The 20,044-nt window shown below is 39.8% G+C and overlaps 1 protein-coding gene and 1 pseudogene across 14 annotated transcripts in view; one reads left to right on the top strand and one right to left on the bottom strand.

The window, feature by feature from the left end:
• The window catches only part of Rdx (radixin), a 72,469-nt gene that overhangs the window by 38,261 nt on the left and 14,164 nt on the right, over nucleotides 1-20,044 (bottom strand). For 12 of the 14 annotated variants that reach the window (XR_010053960.1, XR_010053962.1, XR_005487816.2 and 9 more), the window contains exons 2-10: nucleotides 19,510-19,581; nucleotides 16,616-16,699; nucleotides 14,751-14,846; nucleotides 14,081-14,355; nucleotides 12,614-12,697; nucleotides 11,843-11,989; nucleotides 11,226-11,322; nucleotides 10,340-10,503; nucleotides 7,036-7,166 (exon numbers count right to left, since the gene is read on the bottom strand). Coding sequence is in view for 10 of the 14 variants with exons in the window: in NM_001005889.2 (NP_001005889.2) it covers nucleotides 7,036-7,166; nucleotides 10,340-10,503; nucleotides 11,226-11,322; nucleotides 11,843-11,989; nucleotides 12,614-12,697; nucleotides 14,081-14,355; nucleotides 14,751-14,846; nucleotides 16,616-16,699; nucleotides 19,510-19,521 (1,090 nt within the window). In the remaining 4 variants the exon portion in view is untranslated. Of the gene's footprint in view, nucleotides 1-5,351; nucleotides 5,537-7,035; nucleotides 7,167-10,339; nucleotides 10,504-11,225; nucleotides 11,323-11,842; nucleotides 11,990-12,613; nucleotides 12,698-14,080; nucleotides 14,356-14,750; nucleotides 14,847-16,615; nucleotides 16,700-19,509; nucleotides 19,582-20,044 lie in introns of those variants that run through there. The other 2 variants (XM_039081456.2, XM_063265459.1) reach the window with 1 other exon arrangement.
• Rps19-ps12 (ribosomal protein S19, pseudogene 12) lies at nucleotides 1,497-1,916 on the top strand (annotated as a pseudogene).

Here is a 20,044-nt window from a genome sequence, read left to right as displayed (position 1 = left end):
TTGAATAAGAAAGGAAAATATCACTAACAAAACCATTAGAAAAAAACCAAGATAACTTTGAAACATTAAATTTAAGCATTATTTTGGGAAAGTCTTACATAAGATTTCTCACTTAGAATTCTGTGAGAAAATAGAGTATAATGTCCTAGGAGGCTGGCTCTCTTTGCTGGATCCTTTAGAGAGTCATCAAAAGTAGACTCAATGACAAGATTTTACTTAACATTTTTAATTTACCGGTCTCCATCAAAACTAGCATAAATAATTTCAGTTAAGAGATTTGGGAGATTTTGAGGATTAGAGAAGAAAAATGACTCACTCTTATTAAGCTTTGAGTTTTTGATAAAATAGCATACAAACTCAACATAGCTATCTGGCTACAAATTATAAAAGTGCACAATACAGAATGTTACCACAGCTTGATTATATGGTGGTTTATTCTGAATTTTCATTCAAGCCTTGATCAAGTAATAAACCTAGGAATAAACTTCCCTCATCGTGCTTTTCTGTTAAAAGCTCACCAAGCTCATGGCTCCACCATTCACCTACACAAATGAATCAAGAACTAAAGGCAGGGTTCCAGAGAAACATGTATGTATGTATGTATGTATGTATGTATGTATGTATGTATACCCACGATCTTAGCACACACATGTCCATCAACACATGCTCAGCCTCAAATTCTGAGGTATGATCCAGTATGTATGAGTACTGCAAATATTCTGCTAAGTACAAAAAGCCAATCACACAAAAATGCCCCATGATTCTACTATCTAGAACAACCAAGACCCCAGACAGAGAAGGGTATATGCTGGGGGCTATGGGGAAAGGAGGCTGAGAAGTTACCGCATAACAGGCAGAGGTTTGGCTTTGAAGACTGAAAATGTTAGTGAACTCTTGATATCCTTAAACCATACTCTTCAAAATCAGCAGTACACTATTTTTTATGTTTGCCACAGTTAAAAAAAATTCATAACAAAATTCTTACAAGTTTGGGATACAAGTTAATGTTAACATAAATACTCTCTATTTATCCTTCTTATCAAATCCTTCATCAGTCTTGACTCACTTATGGTCTATTTCAGTAAATAGTTTAGACATTTACACAGCCTGAGTATCACCCAAGTTGGCTTTTGTGTGAAAGTAGTCATATTTAACTTCTGAGTCAACTATTTTCTCTCAGCTTTCTGTGGTATCAATTTCAAAAAGAGATTTGATAGATTTTTGTGCAATTCTTAAATCTAGAAAAAAAAAACCTGTGCAATTCTTAAATCTATGACAAAAAAAGCTATCTTTTAAAATGTTAAAATGAAGCGTGAGTCTTGCTGTGCATGGTGCCATGGGGCTGAGCTATCTGGTCCCAAGATCTTGTGCCTTAAGACAGCGCAGGGTGGCTTCACCCTCTGTAGCCATGGCCACGTGCAAGCTGCAGGCCAGAACGACTGACTGCCACAATCCGGGAGCCCAGAAGGTTAAGTGGGCAGTGGAGGGAAGGAAGGATGCCTGGAGTTACTGCAAAAGACGTCAACCAGCAGGAGTCTGTCAGAGCTCTCTGGCAGCCTTCCTCAGAAAGTCTAGGAAGCTGAAAGTCCCCGAATGGGTGGATGCAGTCTAGCTGGCCAAACATAAAGGGCTTGTCCCAAAGGATGAGAACTCGTTCTACACACGAGCGGCTTCCCCAGCACTGCACCTGCACCTCCGTGGTGGTGCAGGGGTTCGTTCCATGACCAAGATCTATGGAGGATGGCAGGTCAGGCCCAGCCACTGCAGCAAAGGTTCTAAGAGTGTGGCCTGTAGGGTCCTCCAAGCCCTGGAGAGGCTGAAAAGGACCAAGATGGGGGCCGAAAGCTAACGCCTCAGGACAGAGAGATCTGGACAGGATTGCTAGACAGGTGGTAGCTGCCAACCAGAAGCATTAGAACAAAGGATGCTGGGTTTAAAAACTGCCTCGGTCACAAATTAAATAACAACGTTAAAATGAATACTATTTTAAATTAATTTACAAAGAAAGAGTTGGGTGGTCATATGACCTTACGTGGAAAAGCTGTTTTTTATCAGTGCACTAGAACAAGCCCAACGCTAATGTATTAACATTTTATTGAGACATCACCAACAGCCTGACTCAGAGGTTAAATATGACTGCTTTCACACAATAGCCAACTTGGGTGAGACTCAGGCTGTGTGAATGTCTAAACTACTTAGTGAAATAGACCATAAGTGAGTCAAAATTAGTGAAGGATTTAATAAGAAATAATACCAACGTTTCTCCTGTCTGGTCATTAAAAAATCTAAAACTTTCCATCTTAGGGGTGGGGCAAGAAAGCAAAGACGGGGGCTGGGGACTTAGCTCAGTGGCAGAGCGCTTGCCTAGCAAGCACAAGGCCCTGGGTTCGGTCCCCAGCTCCGAAAAAAGGAAAAAAAAAAAAAAAGAAAGAAAGAAAGAAAGGAAGGAAGAAAGAAAGAAAGAAAGAAAGCAAGCAAGCAAGCAAGCAAAGACTGTAACACTGCTTATTTAAAATAAAAGACAAAGATTGAAAGTCACAAAGACAAACTTTCTGTCCTACTACTCACGTCAGACTGGTCTGATTGGTTACAGTATTTAACTGGAAGGCGATAGGGAAAGTTAATGTAAATTCAAGCTTATAAAATTTGAGGAAGCTTCTCGTTCTTACTCATATTTGAAACCTAGCACTACATGACTTTGCAAGCCAAATAATATCTTACACCAGAACCAAGATTAGAAGCTGTAATATTGCAGTAACAGCATTAAAAACAAAACAAGATCCTGCATGCCTTAATAAGACAATATAACCCAAAGCAATGGTTTATCAACAATTACATTGATTTCCAGAGGAAAGCACACAATCTTAGAAGAAAAAAATAAGTAACAGTTCAATAATAACAATTTTTAGAAATCATAGAATACTGTACGTATGTATTATTGACTGAAAATTTTTTTAAGTTTCTATAGTACACCTAAGCAATGGTCCGGTACATGTCATCATAAAAGTGAGGTCTGTGAATAGTGTATGGGGGATTTCTAGATACAGTAATTGGAACAGTAGGGTGTATATGCGCGCGCTCGCGCGCGCACACACACACACACACACACACACACACACACACACACACACACACACTCTGCCAGGCACAGTGGTATACACCTGTGGTCCTGGATACTTTGGGAGGGGACAGCAAATGATCAGTTGGCTCCAGGAGTGCAAGGCCATCCTGGAGAATATGCAATATCTCTCCTCTTAAAACAAAATACCCCAGGAAATATGTCAGATGCCTCTTAGTGTGACAAGTAAGATTACATTTTCATGTGTTCTGTGTATTTATTCTGTAAACAAAAAGGTATCTGCTTTTCCCCAAAGTGGCATAATGGAAAAGCACCACACCAGCCTGGGAACAGCGTTCTACTGGGCCAGAAAGACAGAGATGGAGAGCCTGGAACTGAAGAAGTAGTTGGGACTAGGAGGAAAGTTTCTGAGAAGGGGCAACCAAAGAGAAAGGTCTCTTCAAAACTGTGTGCTGCTTTCATTCAATCTATTTGTCAATCCCCCCAAATGTCCACATAAGTGAGACACTAGGAAACATGAAGAAATTGTAAGAAGTTTAAGAACTAGGGAGAGGGCTCACTCTCCTGTCAAATGACAGCATGAAGTGAACACAGAAAAGGCCTATCCATCACCCCGGCTACCATCTCCTTGGAGAAAATAGTGGTGATTGATAAAGAATTTGTGTCCCAGACATTAAGAACCCTTAGAACAAGAAATCCCATTGGCCAATGGGCAGAAAATGTGAACGCCCCGTTCCCAAAATATAGAAATACCCAATAAACACATGAAAGGTTGTTCAACATCATTAGGCAGAGGTATCGAAGTCAAAACCCAACACCACACTGGAAGCCGCTTAGGAAGACGATAACCCCAAAGACAGGCACTAATATAACATGCCCTGGTGAAGACGGAGGCTCACACACTGTTACAGGAACACAGAGTCACTTTCAAACCAATTGGGCAGCTCCTTAAACCAAGTCAATACGGCCAGCAATATAAAAATGTAAAGAGAAATCTGAATGTATACGTTTTTAACTTATACACCACACAGTGAAGCAGTAGAAACATGCAAATGCCCCACAATTGATGAATTAAAAAATAACTAAAACAGCATTCATCGATTTAAAAAGAATCAAACGTCAATATATGTTACAACACAGATGCACTTTGAAAATAGCAAGCCAAGTAAGGGAATCTGGACATGGGCCCAGAAAAGGCAACTCTGTGGCACAGTGAACAGATTAACAGCTGCCCATGGCTGTGAGGGATTACTGGGGATATTAACGGACTGGCTGCTTAATTAGTGGGTACAGAATTTCTCAGAGATGACAGATTTCGAGAACTCACTGGAGTGATAGTACATCACTCTGTACATATTAAACATCGTAAAGCTGTGTGGGTTAAGTGGGACATTTTACAGCATATTTTATCTCAACAAGGCCATCAGAAAAAAAATGACTAAATCTAAAAGCTCAAGAATTAGAATGACAAAAAGTATAAATGACAAATGTCTGAGAAGCAGTAAATGAAAGAATGCCAGTATAGCAAGCTACAAGAACGTCTGTACAGTTTACATCGCTTAGGAATGAACTTCCCTGCGACAACTACTGAGGCTTACTCCCAACGGCTGTATACTGAGCTCTGTATCTGCACTCCAAGACAGAATTTAGGTTCTCAGAAAATAAAACTAATTATAAACATTATTTTTTTTTAAAAAAATGGCTTATTTCCATTCCAAAATTTAGAAACCTAAGTTGCTAAACCAATTCACTCAGGATGGAAGTCATCCGCAGTGACAGAATTAAGCTTTGCTCGTACTATAAACAGTATTCTCCAACATTCACCACATTATTATGCTGCCTGCCCCTCCACAGAAGTTCAAACCACATAAAGCGATTAAGTTACTGCCCCATCTGCCATCAACAGTGTGTACTGCATCAAAGCAGAGACCTTATCTACATCCAGTACCATGTTCCCAGTGCTTCTCATGTGCCCAGAATCAACCCACCACTACACCACAGACCCTTCTACAGTCTGCCTGATGCAAGTCCAACTCCCGTTACTATTTGCTAGAACAGCAAATGGATGGTCGGTGTGGAAGGAGCATCTCTCAGGAATCTCTAATACATATTCTCCATGGTCTACAACATCTTTTGTTCTAGTTAATGAGTCACTTGTAAGAACAATGTCAATAACAAATTAAGAGTATAACAACAAAGTATAAAGTTTTCCTCAAAAATAAAATTTAAATATCTTGAGTGAAATTTTATGACAAATTACAAGACAACCATGGAGGTTTCAGGAGAGCCTGGGAAAGCTTTATTAGAAAAACAGCAGGTACACTGATGTCCTTTGCCCTCAGACGACTGACTGGCATTGTCTTGATAAAGATGCTCTAATTCTGTATGCTTATCTCCCTTATACTCTTCAGTGCTTCTTTTTTTGTATGTAAACCATTAACACTTTTATTATACATCCTAAATAAATGAGATTGAAAGATTTAGTAAGTAGCTATTCCTTCAAAAGTTATATAAATTTAATCTTTACTATGAAAAGTTTAATTCTTTAAACATCCTTCAGTATACGACAGGTCATGTGTGGTACTAAGAACCAACCCGAGGGCCCCAAACATGTAAGCAAGCATCTGGACCAATGAGCTCTGAGAGCTATACCTTAAGCCCCTCAAGTCAAACTTCTTCCCAGCATCCTAGAAAGATGCAACTTAGACCCGCCATGTGGTCCTTAGCACACCCCATGTCACTGCCACTTCTCTACATGGATTTCTACTATCTGCACAGGCTTCACTGTCATGGAGGCTCTAAGTCTGTAAGGTAAACAGGTACCTAAGGCAGAAGAAACAGCATCAAATGTGGAATTCAAGAATCAGCTTGTCTCAATTTTGTGGTCTATAAACAAGTAACATAAACCTTTCAGTTTTGAAGTAAATTAATTTCTAGATGTGAGAGGTAAGGTTTAGCTAGATTTAGGATAAAACTCAATTTAAAAATTATGCTCTGTGTGTGTGTGTGTGTGTGTGTGTGTGTGTGTATGTGTGTGTTATACACATGCTTAGAGGAGGCCAGAGGTCTACCAAAAGTTGTTACCTCCCTTTTTGAGATGCAGTCTCTTAGGAACTGGGTCTGACTAATTTGTTGAGGCTGCCTGACCAGTCAACTTCAGGAATCTACTTGTCTCAGCTTTTCCAGTACTGGAGTACAAGCTACTGCCAACCATGCCCAACCTTAGCCTAAGTTCTAGTGATCAACACGGGGCTTCATGATTGCACATGAAGTATTTTACCAAATGAGTCTTGTCTCCAGCCTTATGCATATACCTGGTAAGATGACACAGGTCAGTTATCTTAGCATTGGTGAGGAGGGAGTCTCGAGTACCAAAAAGTTTGAGGCCAGCCTGGGTTACACTGAAAATGTGCCCACTCCCACAAACCACAACAGTCTCTACTAAAATATATCTCCAACACTCTTGGAGTAACTGTAGATAAACAGTCATTTAGGGAACCACCTCTTCTGGATACCCACCAGAAAATGGTTGTGACTGTTCTAAAAAATATCTCCTTCACACAGGAAAATGATATAATCAAATTAAACCTTAAATAACACTGCTGTCCCCAATAAAAGTGAATGGCTGATTCTATTAATTGTTAGGGAAGGGTATTGTATACAGAGTAAGTTCACACTACCTGCTAAGATTCTGCTGCTTGGGAAGAAACAATCTAATTTGCTCAAATAACCTTTTTCCTTTTTTTTTTTTCCACTAATGCTCTGTCAAAGTAGTGTATCCTAGAGTTACTCAATGTAAACGGTGTCCTTTCTATATACTGTAGCACTTTGGCTATAAGCAGAATAGGAAGTCCATCTAAATATGTCAAAAGCAAACAAGCAGCATGGCATGTCTGTGTATGACTGCGCATGTTTTCAGAGCCGCAACCCTTAAAGATCAAAAACAAACCCTTTACCTTTCTGGGCTTTCATTGTCTGCTCTTCAATTTGCCTTAGACGTTCCATCAGCTCTTCCTTTTCCCGTTCTATTCTTTCCTTTTCCTTTTCTGCTATTTCTCGTTTCTTCTTTTCATTCTCTAATTGTGCCCTTAAAGAAATTACAAGTCATATGTTACAAATAAATGGGTAGGAACAAATCAATGTCATTTGTATTAACCCCAAATCAAATAAAAGTGTAATGTAAGTATTTAAATGTTTAATATATTTGCCACGCACACTTCGGTATCTAGCACTGCATTATACTACATACGCACAGTCAGACACAGCTGTGTGTCACAACCCTAGAGCTGCAGATGGCAGAAGCAGGTGGGACCCTGGAGCGTGCTGTGCTGACAGACGGTCTCTCAAGTGTCTTCCTCAGCTGTTCTCACTCCTCACCTCCACACATTTATGCGTGTGTGTGCGTGCATGCACATACGCACATACCATAGCATGTTCTCAAAGCCAGCTCAGGTGGGAAAAAACTCAGGAGATTAAGCTTCTGCTTACAGAACAAATTATTTGTTACATCTTAATAGCTTCCTTCAGCCATTGCCACAACTCAAGAGAATTCTTTGAGTGAGCGGGTGTCCTCCATGGGGAAAGAGCAAAGGTTTAAAAGAAAGCGCACAAGTACCTTCAATAGTAACAGCATGGAAGGTAAATGATTTTCAACCATTAAAATAAATTAATACAAATGTAATTTCTGGGTACTAGTTATATATGCCTCGATAAAAGATGACAGTTAAGTTTCACCTTTCACAATTCCATTAGGATGGCAACAAGTGTTTATAGCTGGTAAAAGGGGAAACAATGCCATGAAGATTTAGATGTTACAAGTTCTGATAAAAATCATTTGGGGGAGAGGACTTGGGGACTAATATACACAAATTTCAAGAGCTACCTTTGGTTAAACTCCATGCTGGTGACCAGAACCAAAAAGATGAATAAAAGACACCAAGTTCTTACTTCACATGCTTAATTTTAAAATTAATACTTCAATGATAGTAGTTATTCCCTAAAGTGATTCCATCCCTATTATCTCCTTAATATTCACAGAACGGTATCACTGTCATCTAGTGTCTATTCTGAATTCCAGCTTATCACAAAACAGCACCATCAAGGTACATGTTCTTAATACAAAAGCTGAAATTTGGAAATTTCTGCAGATCTTGGGCATCCATCTGTTCCCAAGAGAGAAAGTGTGGAAGTGTCACAAGTCAGCAGAATTGCTGGCAGTGACTTTCTGATACACAAAAACTGGCACAGGAAGTTGAAGGGTCATTATGCCTCCTGCATAACAAACTTCACCTACTTAAAAACCAAGACCTGGGGCTGGAGAGTGTAGTGGTGAAGAGCACTTGCGCTTGCAGAAGACCCAAGTTCAACTGCCAGCATCCACATGGTAGGCTACAACTGTAACCCTCCTGGGATATGACATCCTCTGACAACCTGCGGGCATGTGTATGGTGTGCAGACATACATGGAGACAACCTGCGGGCATGTGTATGGTGTGCAGACATACATGGAGACAACCTGCAGGCATGTGTATGGTGTGCAGACATACATGGAGACAACCTGCAGGCATGTGAATGGTGTGCAGACATACATCAGTAGAGACAAAGCAGCATATTTTTTAAAAAAAAAATATTTTAAAAGAACAAGAAAACTAAAATAAAAATAAAAAAGGTATGGGCTAGGGTTGAAGAGATGGCTCAGCGGTTAAGAGCACTGACTGATCTTCCAGAGGTCCTGGGTTCAATTCCCAGCAACCATTGGTGGTTTACAGCCAATTGTAATGGGATCCGATGCCCTCTGCAGGTGTGTCTGAAGACAGCTATAGTGTACTCATATACATAAATAAATAAATGTAAGAAAGAAAGAAGAGAGAGAAAGAGAGAAAGGAAAGAGAGAGAGAAGGAGGGAGGGAGGGAGAGAGAGAAAGAGAGAGGGAGGGAGGGAGGGAGGGAAGGAGAGGGAGGCAGGGGCAGGCAGGCAGGCAGGCAGGCATGGGCTGCCCCACTCTGATCTAGGCTCTCTGTGATGCGCTTCCGTAACAGCAGACGAGTCGAGGGTTCTGCACTGGGTCTCTACAGCATTTCTTCCTCATTTCAATTTATATAAAGTATATTCAGGCAGAGTCTCAAGAAGCTGGGAGTTTCTACACCTCTAGAAAACCTAAATGAGGAGGCGAGTCAGCATACTCTAGGCTCCTTGGGCAAAAGAAAGGCCCAGTGGCCTTCCCTTAAAAAGCTGGTTGTCCCTGGAGGCTGCAGACGAACAAGAACCAGTTTTCACATAACTGCCTGTCTTCAGCATGCTGTCTATAGCCCAGGGTGTGTGTTAGCTATTCCACTGCTCCAAGGCCTCTGAACAGTCATGTCTATCGCCACAGCTCCTCAAGGAGCTACCTTCCTGCCAAGCACTGACATCCTTCCTTCTTGACTCAGTACAAACCAAGCCACCAAGGCTCAATACCTACAGGTGACAACCTATCTCAAGTGCTTACAACATTTTGAGTCCCACTCTGGCACAAATGTCCCCTTTTAGAAAAGGTGTTGGCTTCACTTAGCTTTTTCCTATTGGTGTCCCATTTGCTCTTCTACAGAGAAGGAGAAAAAAAAAAAAGATATATAGACAGAAAGAAAAAAAATGTAAGAAACATGGCTATAAGCAAGCTGGGACCAAACAGTGTTTAATTACTGAGAAGTTAAGTGAGTACACAGGAGACAGGGAGCCTGATTCTGCAGCACCGCTGTGATGTGCGTCTCACACCTTACCCCACAGACATAACCAAACCTCGACAGGACCTAGCTCCTCACATCACATGCTCACGCCTGGGGTTGCTAGGCCTTCCTTTATCTCCGTCATTAAATCGGGAGATATTCCTCTCCTCTGCACACTGCTCACAAGGTCCACAGGCAAACCCGACATACTCTTACCTCTACACACGTTTATGTGGGCTTCCCCTTCTGAGTGTGTCTTTCCCACACCCTATCCAAATTACACTTTACCCAGGAAGCTTTTTGTAATTACTCAAATTATATAAGTAGATGTTTTCATTTAGAGTTTGGGTTTCTAAAAACTTTTTTCAACCTAGTTCTATTTTGAGGATAAAAACATAAAAGTCTCTGTGGTAATGTGTTAAGTTCAATCAGTTTTGGAAATACCTTTCAGGCCCATCACCAAAACTGTGCTCAAGGTCAAACACTAAAGCACACCAATAAACCTGAGCAGCCTGTAACTTGTGCTGCCATTAAAATGAACAGTCCCCACGCATACCGTTCTAGCTGCTTCTGGTGTTTCTCCTCCCGGGCCTGAGCCTTCATCTGCTGTACTTCAATAGTATCAGGCTTTCTCCTTCGCATGTACAGCTCATGGTTTCCCATACATAAGGCCAAAATTCGCTTATTGATTCTCAGACGAGGTGCATAGAAAACAAAATCCTAAAAATAAAAGACAACTTTAAAACCTTTCAGTGACAGTATCCTTCACAACCCTCAATTTCAACAGGAAGTAGAAATCTGACGTCACTGCACAGAGTCTAGGGACTATGAACCTCGCACACCTCCAACATAACTGTTTCCCCATTCCTTCACCCCTCCTCTGTTCTTTAAAGATGAACTAAATGTCGTTAATTCTTACGTTTATTCAAAGAAACTACAAACAGCTATCCTTGTACCCTTAAGCTGGTCTTTCTCCATGACTGTTTAAGCTAGAAATGTTCTTCAAATGTTTATCATTTAGGTAACAAAGGTAGAATACTAAAGTATATGTAACACTAATCTTTGAAAATCTATCTCAATAAAAAGGAAGCCTCGGATATTAAAAACAGAAGATCCAGAATGCAAGACTATAGAGTTAATCTAAAAAGGTTTGCCGCTACTGCATTTTGCAATCAATAAATGTTGTTGAAGTTATTTCTTAGGAATGACTGTTAATACCCTTCTAAGACCATTATCAATGTTACAATGAAATCAGTTAAAATTCTTACATCTTAATAAGAAAACTGGAAACTTTTATATTTTTAATAACATTTCATCACTGAGGAAAATTTAACTATGGGAAGAGAATATCCCTCAGAAACAACTTAAGTGATCAGTGCTCTTCTTTAAGTGATTTCATAGAAAGTAGCAAAAATTTTTTAAAATTAATAAAATATACTTACAGGTGCCTTTTTGTCAATTGGCTTTATAACAAATTTTTTGTCATTAAACGAAATATTTCGGATTTCACTCCAGGGAAAACCAATTTTAGGTGTTAACCTAGGGGGAAAAAGAGTATTGCTTTAAATTAAAGACAGGAAACAGAAGGACAAGTACACAGCCTACTGGGACAGGTTATGGGAATGACCAATCTTAAGAGCTCCAGACCCTCAGAACCTATCTTACTCAATGAGATTGATGCTATCACTGAAAGAAATTTTTAATTAAATCATATAAAATAATAACACTAGGTTTTCACAGATGTGTAATATTCCTAAAATTACCCTACGAGAATCTACCTAATAGTCTATTACTGAGCCTTGTTACCAGATTTCCCTCACAAAGAACCAAAGTGGCACACTGCAAATATAGATGCACTCTCTCATTTAATAAACAGACTCAGAAATAAACTCCGAAACTACAAGGTACTAGGAACAAAACTGGATGTGGAATTAACTAATCCTTTACTGAAAGGACAGAAAACAGCTAGGACAGCAGAGACAGTGACTCTCACAAGCAGAGCGTGTCTGAAAGTCGCTGGTCAGATGAACAATGAACTCACCAACACCCAGTTACTTACTTGTCATCATGCTCATAAATATTCAGACCCAAAGCATCAACGCCCAGCCACAGCTCAGTACCCTTCTTATTCTTGATTTCAAAGTAGTTGACACCATACATCTCTAGATCTTGTGCAATCTTCAAGTATTCCATCATTGAATCTTCCCTATTCAATGTAATACATTAAAGCAGACACATTAAACATTCAGCAAAACTAAAAATACCTAGGGCTAATATTTAGTATTTTATATTTACTCATCCATATCACAAACCTTTTGAACATTCATTCATTCGTTCGCTCATTCGGGGGGGGGGGATGGGAGTGTGTGTGTGTGTGTGTGTGTGTGTGTGTGTGTGTGTGTGTGTGTAGGGGAATGTGAACAATAGTACGTGTGAACCACAGTAAATGTATAAGCTATGTCAGACTCATTATCCTGACTGAATACTAAGTAAGTATGTTACTTGGGAAGGCTAAAACAGTTTTAAATAGCTTCAGTTACTTTAATTCATGCTTTTAAATGGCTATTATACAGCTTACAAGAAGTCAAATGTTTCAAAATGGCTTCCCAATTACTACTAGAAAATTAAGGAACAGGAACAGACAGAGAAGTGGGGGACACAACTCTCGCAAGTTGGTTCTTTCCTATCATGTGGGCTGTAGGGATTCAACTTGGGTCATCAGGTGACACCTTTAGCTGTTTGCTATGCTATTCTCACCTGCCCAAGGAGATTTTTAAGTGAGATGAAAATGCTTTCACTTGGAGAAAAACAGAGAAACCCATCCCGATACCTTAGCATCCCCCTGTGTTCTTCATGCCAGTTCTGTATTCTCTCCTCCCACTGCTCTTTGGTCAGTTTATGTTGTTCCAAAACACTGAAAGGAAAAACATGTAGTTAATGCCTTTGTAATTCAAAAGCCAAAGTACTTCCAAAGTCTAGAGTCCTTTCATAGCTCGACCGAGATAGCTATGACACAAATCAATGCATGCACTAACACTGCCCAGAACTAAAAACACAACTGAGGATATAAAACATGGACTAGAACACAGTGGTGTGCTGTGTCCAAGTCAATATCCTGGCTGAAGACTGAAGTCACAGAAATCATGTTATTAGGGAAGGCTAAAACAAAGTGTCAGATAGCTTAAAATACTTTAATTCATACTTTAAAAAGAATATTATATAGTTTACAAGAACTTAAATGTTTGAAATAAATCACATACCCTGAATTGAAAAAAGGGCAGTATCATTACTAACAGAAAATTAAGGAACAGACAGGGAAACAGAATTCTTGGGTCCTGATTATCCCTTTATTTTCCATATCTGCTATTTTTATGAGTAAATTTAACATTGTCATTTTATGGAGATAATATTTCTGATTTCAAAAAAAGACATACATTAAGCTGAGTATGGTGCTGACCATCTATATAATCCCAGTACTTTAGAAACTGAGGCAGGACAGTTCTGAGTTTGAAGTCAAAATGGGCTAGTCAATGTTTTCAAGGACCATTTGTACTCTACACTAATCCCTATGCCACCAAAGAAGGCACACTCTGAATCACATGGCACCCCGCACACCTCTCCTCTAGTAACCTTTGTATTTTATCTGTGAACAAATATTTGTTCTTATTTTTCTACCCTTAATACCAAAGCAGCAAATGCAATATACTTACAATGTGCTATGAATACCATCGACTGATTACAATTCTCTTTAGGTCATAGAGTAATTATCCACTTTTATTTACAGGGGATCCTTAGAGGTTACAAACCTAAGGTCATGTAGCTAGCATGGAGCAGATTAGACTTAGTTCCCAAACCTCTTCTTCAGCCATTTGTTTCCCATGCAGGACTCTGAATGTTATAAAGGAACTGCAGACTATACCATCAACGCCTCGTTTAAAGTCTTTGCAAAATACAGAAAACTTCATTCCATGGAAGAAATAGCTCTTGCCACTTAGTATTCTCACGGTGTTTATTACACATCTATCTGCATGTGTTCCAATGTTTACAAATAGTAATAATTCATATCCTTCCCTAAAGACCAAACCATAACCTCCTTCTGCTGCACATTCTATAGGCATTGAACACAGTAGAACAGAGTTAGTTACACAACACATAAATCAGAGTTGTGACTAAGTCATGATCTTTAAAAAATAGTCTATGATCTACCTTGCAACTTAAAAATCTTTTAAAGACATTTAGCATACACTTCTGAAATATAACATTAAAGAATATTTTAAAAAAGGCATGATTTGCTTACCGCTGTGGTAGGAGTCTGTCATTAGCCAGATAGCCTGGTTTATGAATCTCTTTATTATAATCTCCATACTTGGCTTGAACAGCATACGAAGCCAAAAGAACTGCAGTTTCTGGTGGGCAATATATCTCATCATTTAAGATGGCTTCTTTAACTTGCAAGAAGAAAAGTCTCTGTGTTATTTCTTGAATCAATTCCTCAGAAACATCTTCAGGAAAGAATTTAGCTCTAAACTTGAACTGTAAAGGATTTTCTTTTTTAACATCTTGCTGTGTTACCTAGAATAGTAATTTCAAGTATAATCAACAAAACTTTTAATTCACTGTAAATAAATATATTTACTACATATTCTTTTTGGAAGACGCTCTTGTGCAGTCCTAAGGCTGACAGCAGCTCTGGGAGCCCAGGCCTCAGCTGGACTGACTTGTGTGTGTACCCAAGCTCACCCTGCAGACATTACAGATATGTGCTCAGTGTTAACACCTGCTTCAAAGTTCTATTTCTCATATGCTCAGCTCAAACAGAGTGTGTGGTAAAGGTTGATACTTCAATGAATTAAACGTCATGAGTAATGATTAAGACAGACGACTGCAACAGGAGGCCTGCAGTTAGTCAGGTGCCTTTTCAATAGATTACTAAACATATCAAATTAATGTTATTATACAAATCTTACCTTTTTATTCAGTTTAAGCCATGTGGAATATCCTTTGCTGTCTACATATTGCAGCCCAAAAAACCAGACCTCACGTAAACCAACTGTTTTTACAACCTATAAAACAGATAAACTCAGTTCAACATTCACACTGTGATGACAACACCTGGCGCTATACATCACAAGGACAAACCACACAGGTGGAAAAGGGCTTTCTTCCCTTTAACATGGTCTTTTTAACATGTTCAAAGAACAATTCCAAAAACAACAGTTCAGGTTTTCTATTCTCAATCCTGTCATATCACTTCTCTCTTCTTCTTGACTCCGTATTTTCTATCTCCATTTTGTTAGCTCACATCATCGCCTCAACAAACAACAGAACAGTCTGAAGGCTAGAGGCACACATGTGGTAAATCTGTTTTTATTTGATTCTCGCCAAGTGCCACACTAGTACCTAGGCAAAGCACATCACTTTGGTGACAAAGTCTGGTAGCTTCAATGTTCTACTGTCAAAGAGCAGAAATAACTCTTGGACCCTGCCCTCAGTGTACAACTATCTATTCATTTATCACTCCTTTATGGCAAAAGTGTCTCTTGAGCCCAAATGACACACATGTCAAAGTCAAAGGACACTGTTTAGGCATCAGTTGGCCTGTGGGAACTGAACTCAGGTCACTGGGCTTGGCAGCGGGTTCCTTTGCCTGCTGAGCATCTTGCTGGCCCCTTTTAGGCTTTTATGTATGTTTTTGAAAATTCACTAAAGAGTTATTTATCCCATGAAAGTAGAAATGATAATATATAAGTATCCTATAGTTCTTCAAACAACCTGAATATGCACTGTCAAAATTCCAAGCAGTACATGATAGGATTATTTAGGGCGGTAGAGAAAACGTAAGATACACAACAGCACGCACATGATGGTATCAAAGTTGCATCTCTTGGTCTTGGAGATGCCTCACTTGGTAAACAGTGCTTGTGCTAACTATGAGGAAGGCATGAGCTCAGGTTATAGGTCCCGTGAAAACATGCACCAGTACAGTAACACCAGTACAGTAATGTAGGATGATGTCATACAGGTGAGGCAGGTACAAGATAGAATGAGGCCTGTCATTCGATGAGAAGGAAGGATGGACGGGAGAAAAGTTTTAGAGAGAGGAGGAGACTGGAGTGGGAGAGAGAGAAGCTGCTGAGAGAACATGGAGGCTGATGTTAAGATTCTTCTCTGCACATTTACAGGTTGTTATGAATGTTCTTAAGGGATGGATGTGTACAGGGCTTTGTATGTTTAGGTGGGCAATTATATCTTATCAATTGCATCAGAGGTTATTGTGTGTTCTTTCATGTGGTGATTTAAGTTCAAGAGAGTGTGGTGGCTGGAGGCACTAGGCCACCACAGAATTGGGATGTGTATGTCTGGCATGGTGGCAACCTGCCGTGGGACCTAGATGGGTAGAGATTGCTGCCAGGCTCAGAGAGAGGCCATTGGCAGTGTGATATGGGATGGAGTAAAGCGGGTGAGAGGCTTCGCTGACTGAGATGAAGATGTCTACCAGATATCTTGGGGCACTGTGGTGCCATATCTAGTGTAGGGTAAAAGACAGTTTTATTTTAATTTTACAGCAACAGAGTAAGTAGAAACAGGACTGCTGTGGTTTGCTTGTCCACCAGCCTTACTCCAGGTTCAATGACAGACACTGTCTCAATACAATCAGGCAAAAATGATTTATCACCACTAAACACACACACGTGTATATACCACACAAAGACATATTGTCACACACACACACACACACGCACACAGGCACAAAGGCACACATACAATTACCCACTAAGGCATGTGTGTCACATAACACACAGGTTGCATGCTTTGTGGGATGAAGTAATACCTGGTCAAAAAGTTGTTTGCCAGTTGTATTGGGCTGAATGGCAAACTCTAGTTCAGCATCCATTGTAGTTACTCTTACATTTATCTGTAATAAAACCAAAAAAATAAAGTTATTAAGACAGAGAACATATTTACAAAGTAGTAAGCATGAGAACATTCTTTGACTTGTAGTGTTTCTTTGGAACAGGATGCTGGAGATCAAACCCAGGGCTTGGTGCACATTATGAAAACTTCTATTGCAAAGCTCATCCCTAGCACTTGCTTCTTGAGCTAGTCTAACCATGTGACTCAGGCTTGGCCTATTTGAAATGCTCCTCCCTACCAGTCCCCCCTGCTTGGATTATAGGCATATGCATGTACAGTTAAAATAGGGGGACAGTACTGGGAAATGTGACAGGCCTCACACATGACAGCCAAGGCTCCATAGCTGACCCTCACGCCATCTCTAGTTTTACTAAAAGTGATACAGTTTGATTCTTATTACAGGAAATCTTAAAAAGGAGAGAAAAAATACCTTATAAATACCTCATTGAATTACTAGAGGGTCACCAAGATGGCTTAGTGAACACAGGCAGACATCTACTGTCAAGCCCGCTGACCTGAGTTCAATCCTGGAACCCATGGTACAGGAAAGAACCTCCCCACAGGACATATGGGCATTAAATATAGATCAGATGTTTAAGCTGAATGTAACCCCCGAGTCTTTGAATGTCATCCAGTATCTCATGTCATCCACTACCTCATATTTCTTCATTATAAAACTCATGTACAATGATGTCAGAGAAGCTTGCTACTTTGTATAATTAAATGATAAACTGAGCAATATGCTGAGATTCCACTGAAAATAGCAATCTTTAAGAAAATAAATGATAACAAAGGGGAAAGAGGAACCTCTTCACTGCTGCTAAAGCCACCATGGAAATCAGTATGGGGTTCTTCAAAATATAACTTATGGTTCAGCGTTATTAATCTTGAGTCTACAATTAAAGGATTCCAAACCAACACACATACACTGACATGTCACAGAGACCTGCATGTCCATGTTTGCTACTATACAACAAGCAGGAAACAGAATCAGCTTAGTATCTTTTAATAAATGGATACGTCCTACACAATAAATGTTATACCTGTACACAATAGCATTTTATGCAGTCATAAGGAAAAATGAAATCAAGACATCTGTAGGAAAATGAATGCAACTGGAAATCATCATGTTCATTACGTAAAGTCAGTCAAGACTCAAATACTTCAACCTTAGGCAAAACACAAATCTGGATGATGTGTAACACGTGTGTGTGTGTGGGGGGGGTGGGGGGGTGAGGGAGAGGGGGGGGAGAATGAATGTGAGAGAGAGAGAGAGAGAGAGAGAGAGAGAGAGAGAGAGAGAGAGAGAGGGAGGGAGGGAGGATGAATGTGTGAGGAGAAGGATCCGTAAGGTAGGGACAAGCTAGGGAACACAAGCTGAGGAGGATGAGGAGGACTGGGCGTAAGAGAAAAATAGGCACAGAGATGGCAGGCGGGAAACAGAAGGGAATCAAGTATAACACAAAGAGAGTCGTGAGGACAAAACTATTAGGTCTTTACAATTTTTTTTAAGTGAAGAATTTCTCTGACTGGTTACAAAGACTCATGCTCGTGTAAGATCAAGCCAGTCAACATTCTAGCATGGAATGGGGTAAGGCTCAGGAATCTCCCATTCCTCAGGAGTATTGACGGTTGATGGTTTCTGGGTTTGTTTTCTTAAGGGTGTGGTCCATGGTAGGCTGGCCATGATACAATAAAGGGTCCTAGCACCCCAGCACAAACTGAACTTAGTGAATTACTAAAAAATAAAATAAAATAAAATAAAATAAAACAAGAGGACTTAAGTTCAAAAGGGAAGAAAGAAACAAAGAAGGTAGGGTGGTTAGGGAGCTGAAATAGGGTGGGGTGAATATCATGTATGATAGTATCAAACAGAATGTATTTAAAAGAGAAAAATGCATGTATGTGTTTGTGTGCTGGTATTTGCCCTATATGGGTGCAGGTGCCAAGTGGGTCTCTGAAGAGTATAACATCCCCTGAAGCTGGAGTTAGAGGAGTTGTAAGATGGCCACCATGGATGATGGGAACTAAACTCAGGGCCTCTGCAAGAGCAGTGCGTGTATTCACTGAGCCAACTGACTTGCTCCAAGGACTGTTTCCTCCAAGTTTGTGGAACTGTTTCACTTTTTCTTTTAGTTCTTTAAATTTTGTTCATTTTACATCCCCAGTACAATTCCCCTCCCTCGACCCCTCCCAGTCTCTCCCTGCCAATCTTCCCTCTCTTTCACACCCCCATGCACTCCTCCTCCACTTCTCTTCAGAAAAGGGCCTGCCCGCCTTGATGATATCAACCAGCCATGGCATATCAAGTCGAAGTACCTCAAGACTACGAACCTCCTCTATTAAGCCTAAACAAGGCAACCCAGTAATGGGAAACAGTCGCAAAGGCAGGCAACAGACTTCAAACAGAAAGAAAATCATCACAGGTATATAAATTTGGGCTATCATTAATATCATGGTCATGGCATCAAACTAGAATTACGAGAAAGTTGACAGGCATAGGTCCAGCATAACTCTCACTAGTTTCTCCTAACAATAACTTAAAATTATTGAGAACAAAATGTATACTAAATTCTTCTTATATAATCCCTGTCTCCTTCCTTGAGTAAATAAAATTATGTATTTTATATAAAGGAAATCAAGAGCAAAATGGATTAAACAGAAGTCATACAGATTAACTATGAAAGTCAGAATACAATACACAGCTTGGTCCCAAACTTATTATTTTTAACCTTAACCACCCTGTCACGCATGATTATTCTTCACAGCCCGTACAATGCTAAGCAGTATCAAAAGAAACAAAACACTTACTGGTTTCGGCATTTTCCTTTTCTTGTTTGTTACCTTCTTCAGAAACTCTTCACTTCTATAAACAATTATCGCCTGTTAGAGAAAAGGAAGATGCTTTGTTACCCTTCACATTAGGGTTTTCCTCTGCCTTGCAGGGATAAGATAACAAGTAGGGTACTTTAAAAGCAGGTTAGAAGTGGCACTCGGAGCTCCTATGCTCACACTCAAAAGTCTTGGGCTAGTATCTCACATGCCCTAAAGCCTGATGTACAGTACTGGAAGCATTGCACATCTCAAACAGCACAGCATAAAGGACGTTCATCTAAAAGACAGCAAGAAAACCTGACTGCTATAGGCCTAAAGACTGCCTCTCCTGTCCAAGCGCAGCCATGCCCCAGTCTTGTGTGGGAAAAGATAGTACTGATGAAGACGGCAGCTTCAAGTCTAAGAAAACTCAGGATTTCCTTTCTTATGTACTGTCAGATTTTTTTTTTAAAAAATCTGATGAAAATTGTTTTTCTTAAAAATTATTTGTCTTTTTGAAATTCTAAAAACT

Source organism: Rattus norvegicus, chromosome 8, assembly GCF_036323735.1.
Source record: "Rattus norvegicus strain BN/NHsdMcwi chromosome 8, GRCr8, whole genome shotgun sequence".
Lineage (NCBI taxonomy): Eukaryota > Metazoa > Chordata > Mammalia > Rodentia > Muridae > Rattus > Rattus norvegicus.
This window is presented reverse-complemented; position numbering and strand designations above follow the sequence as displayed.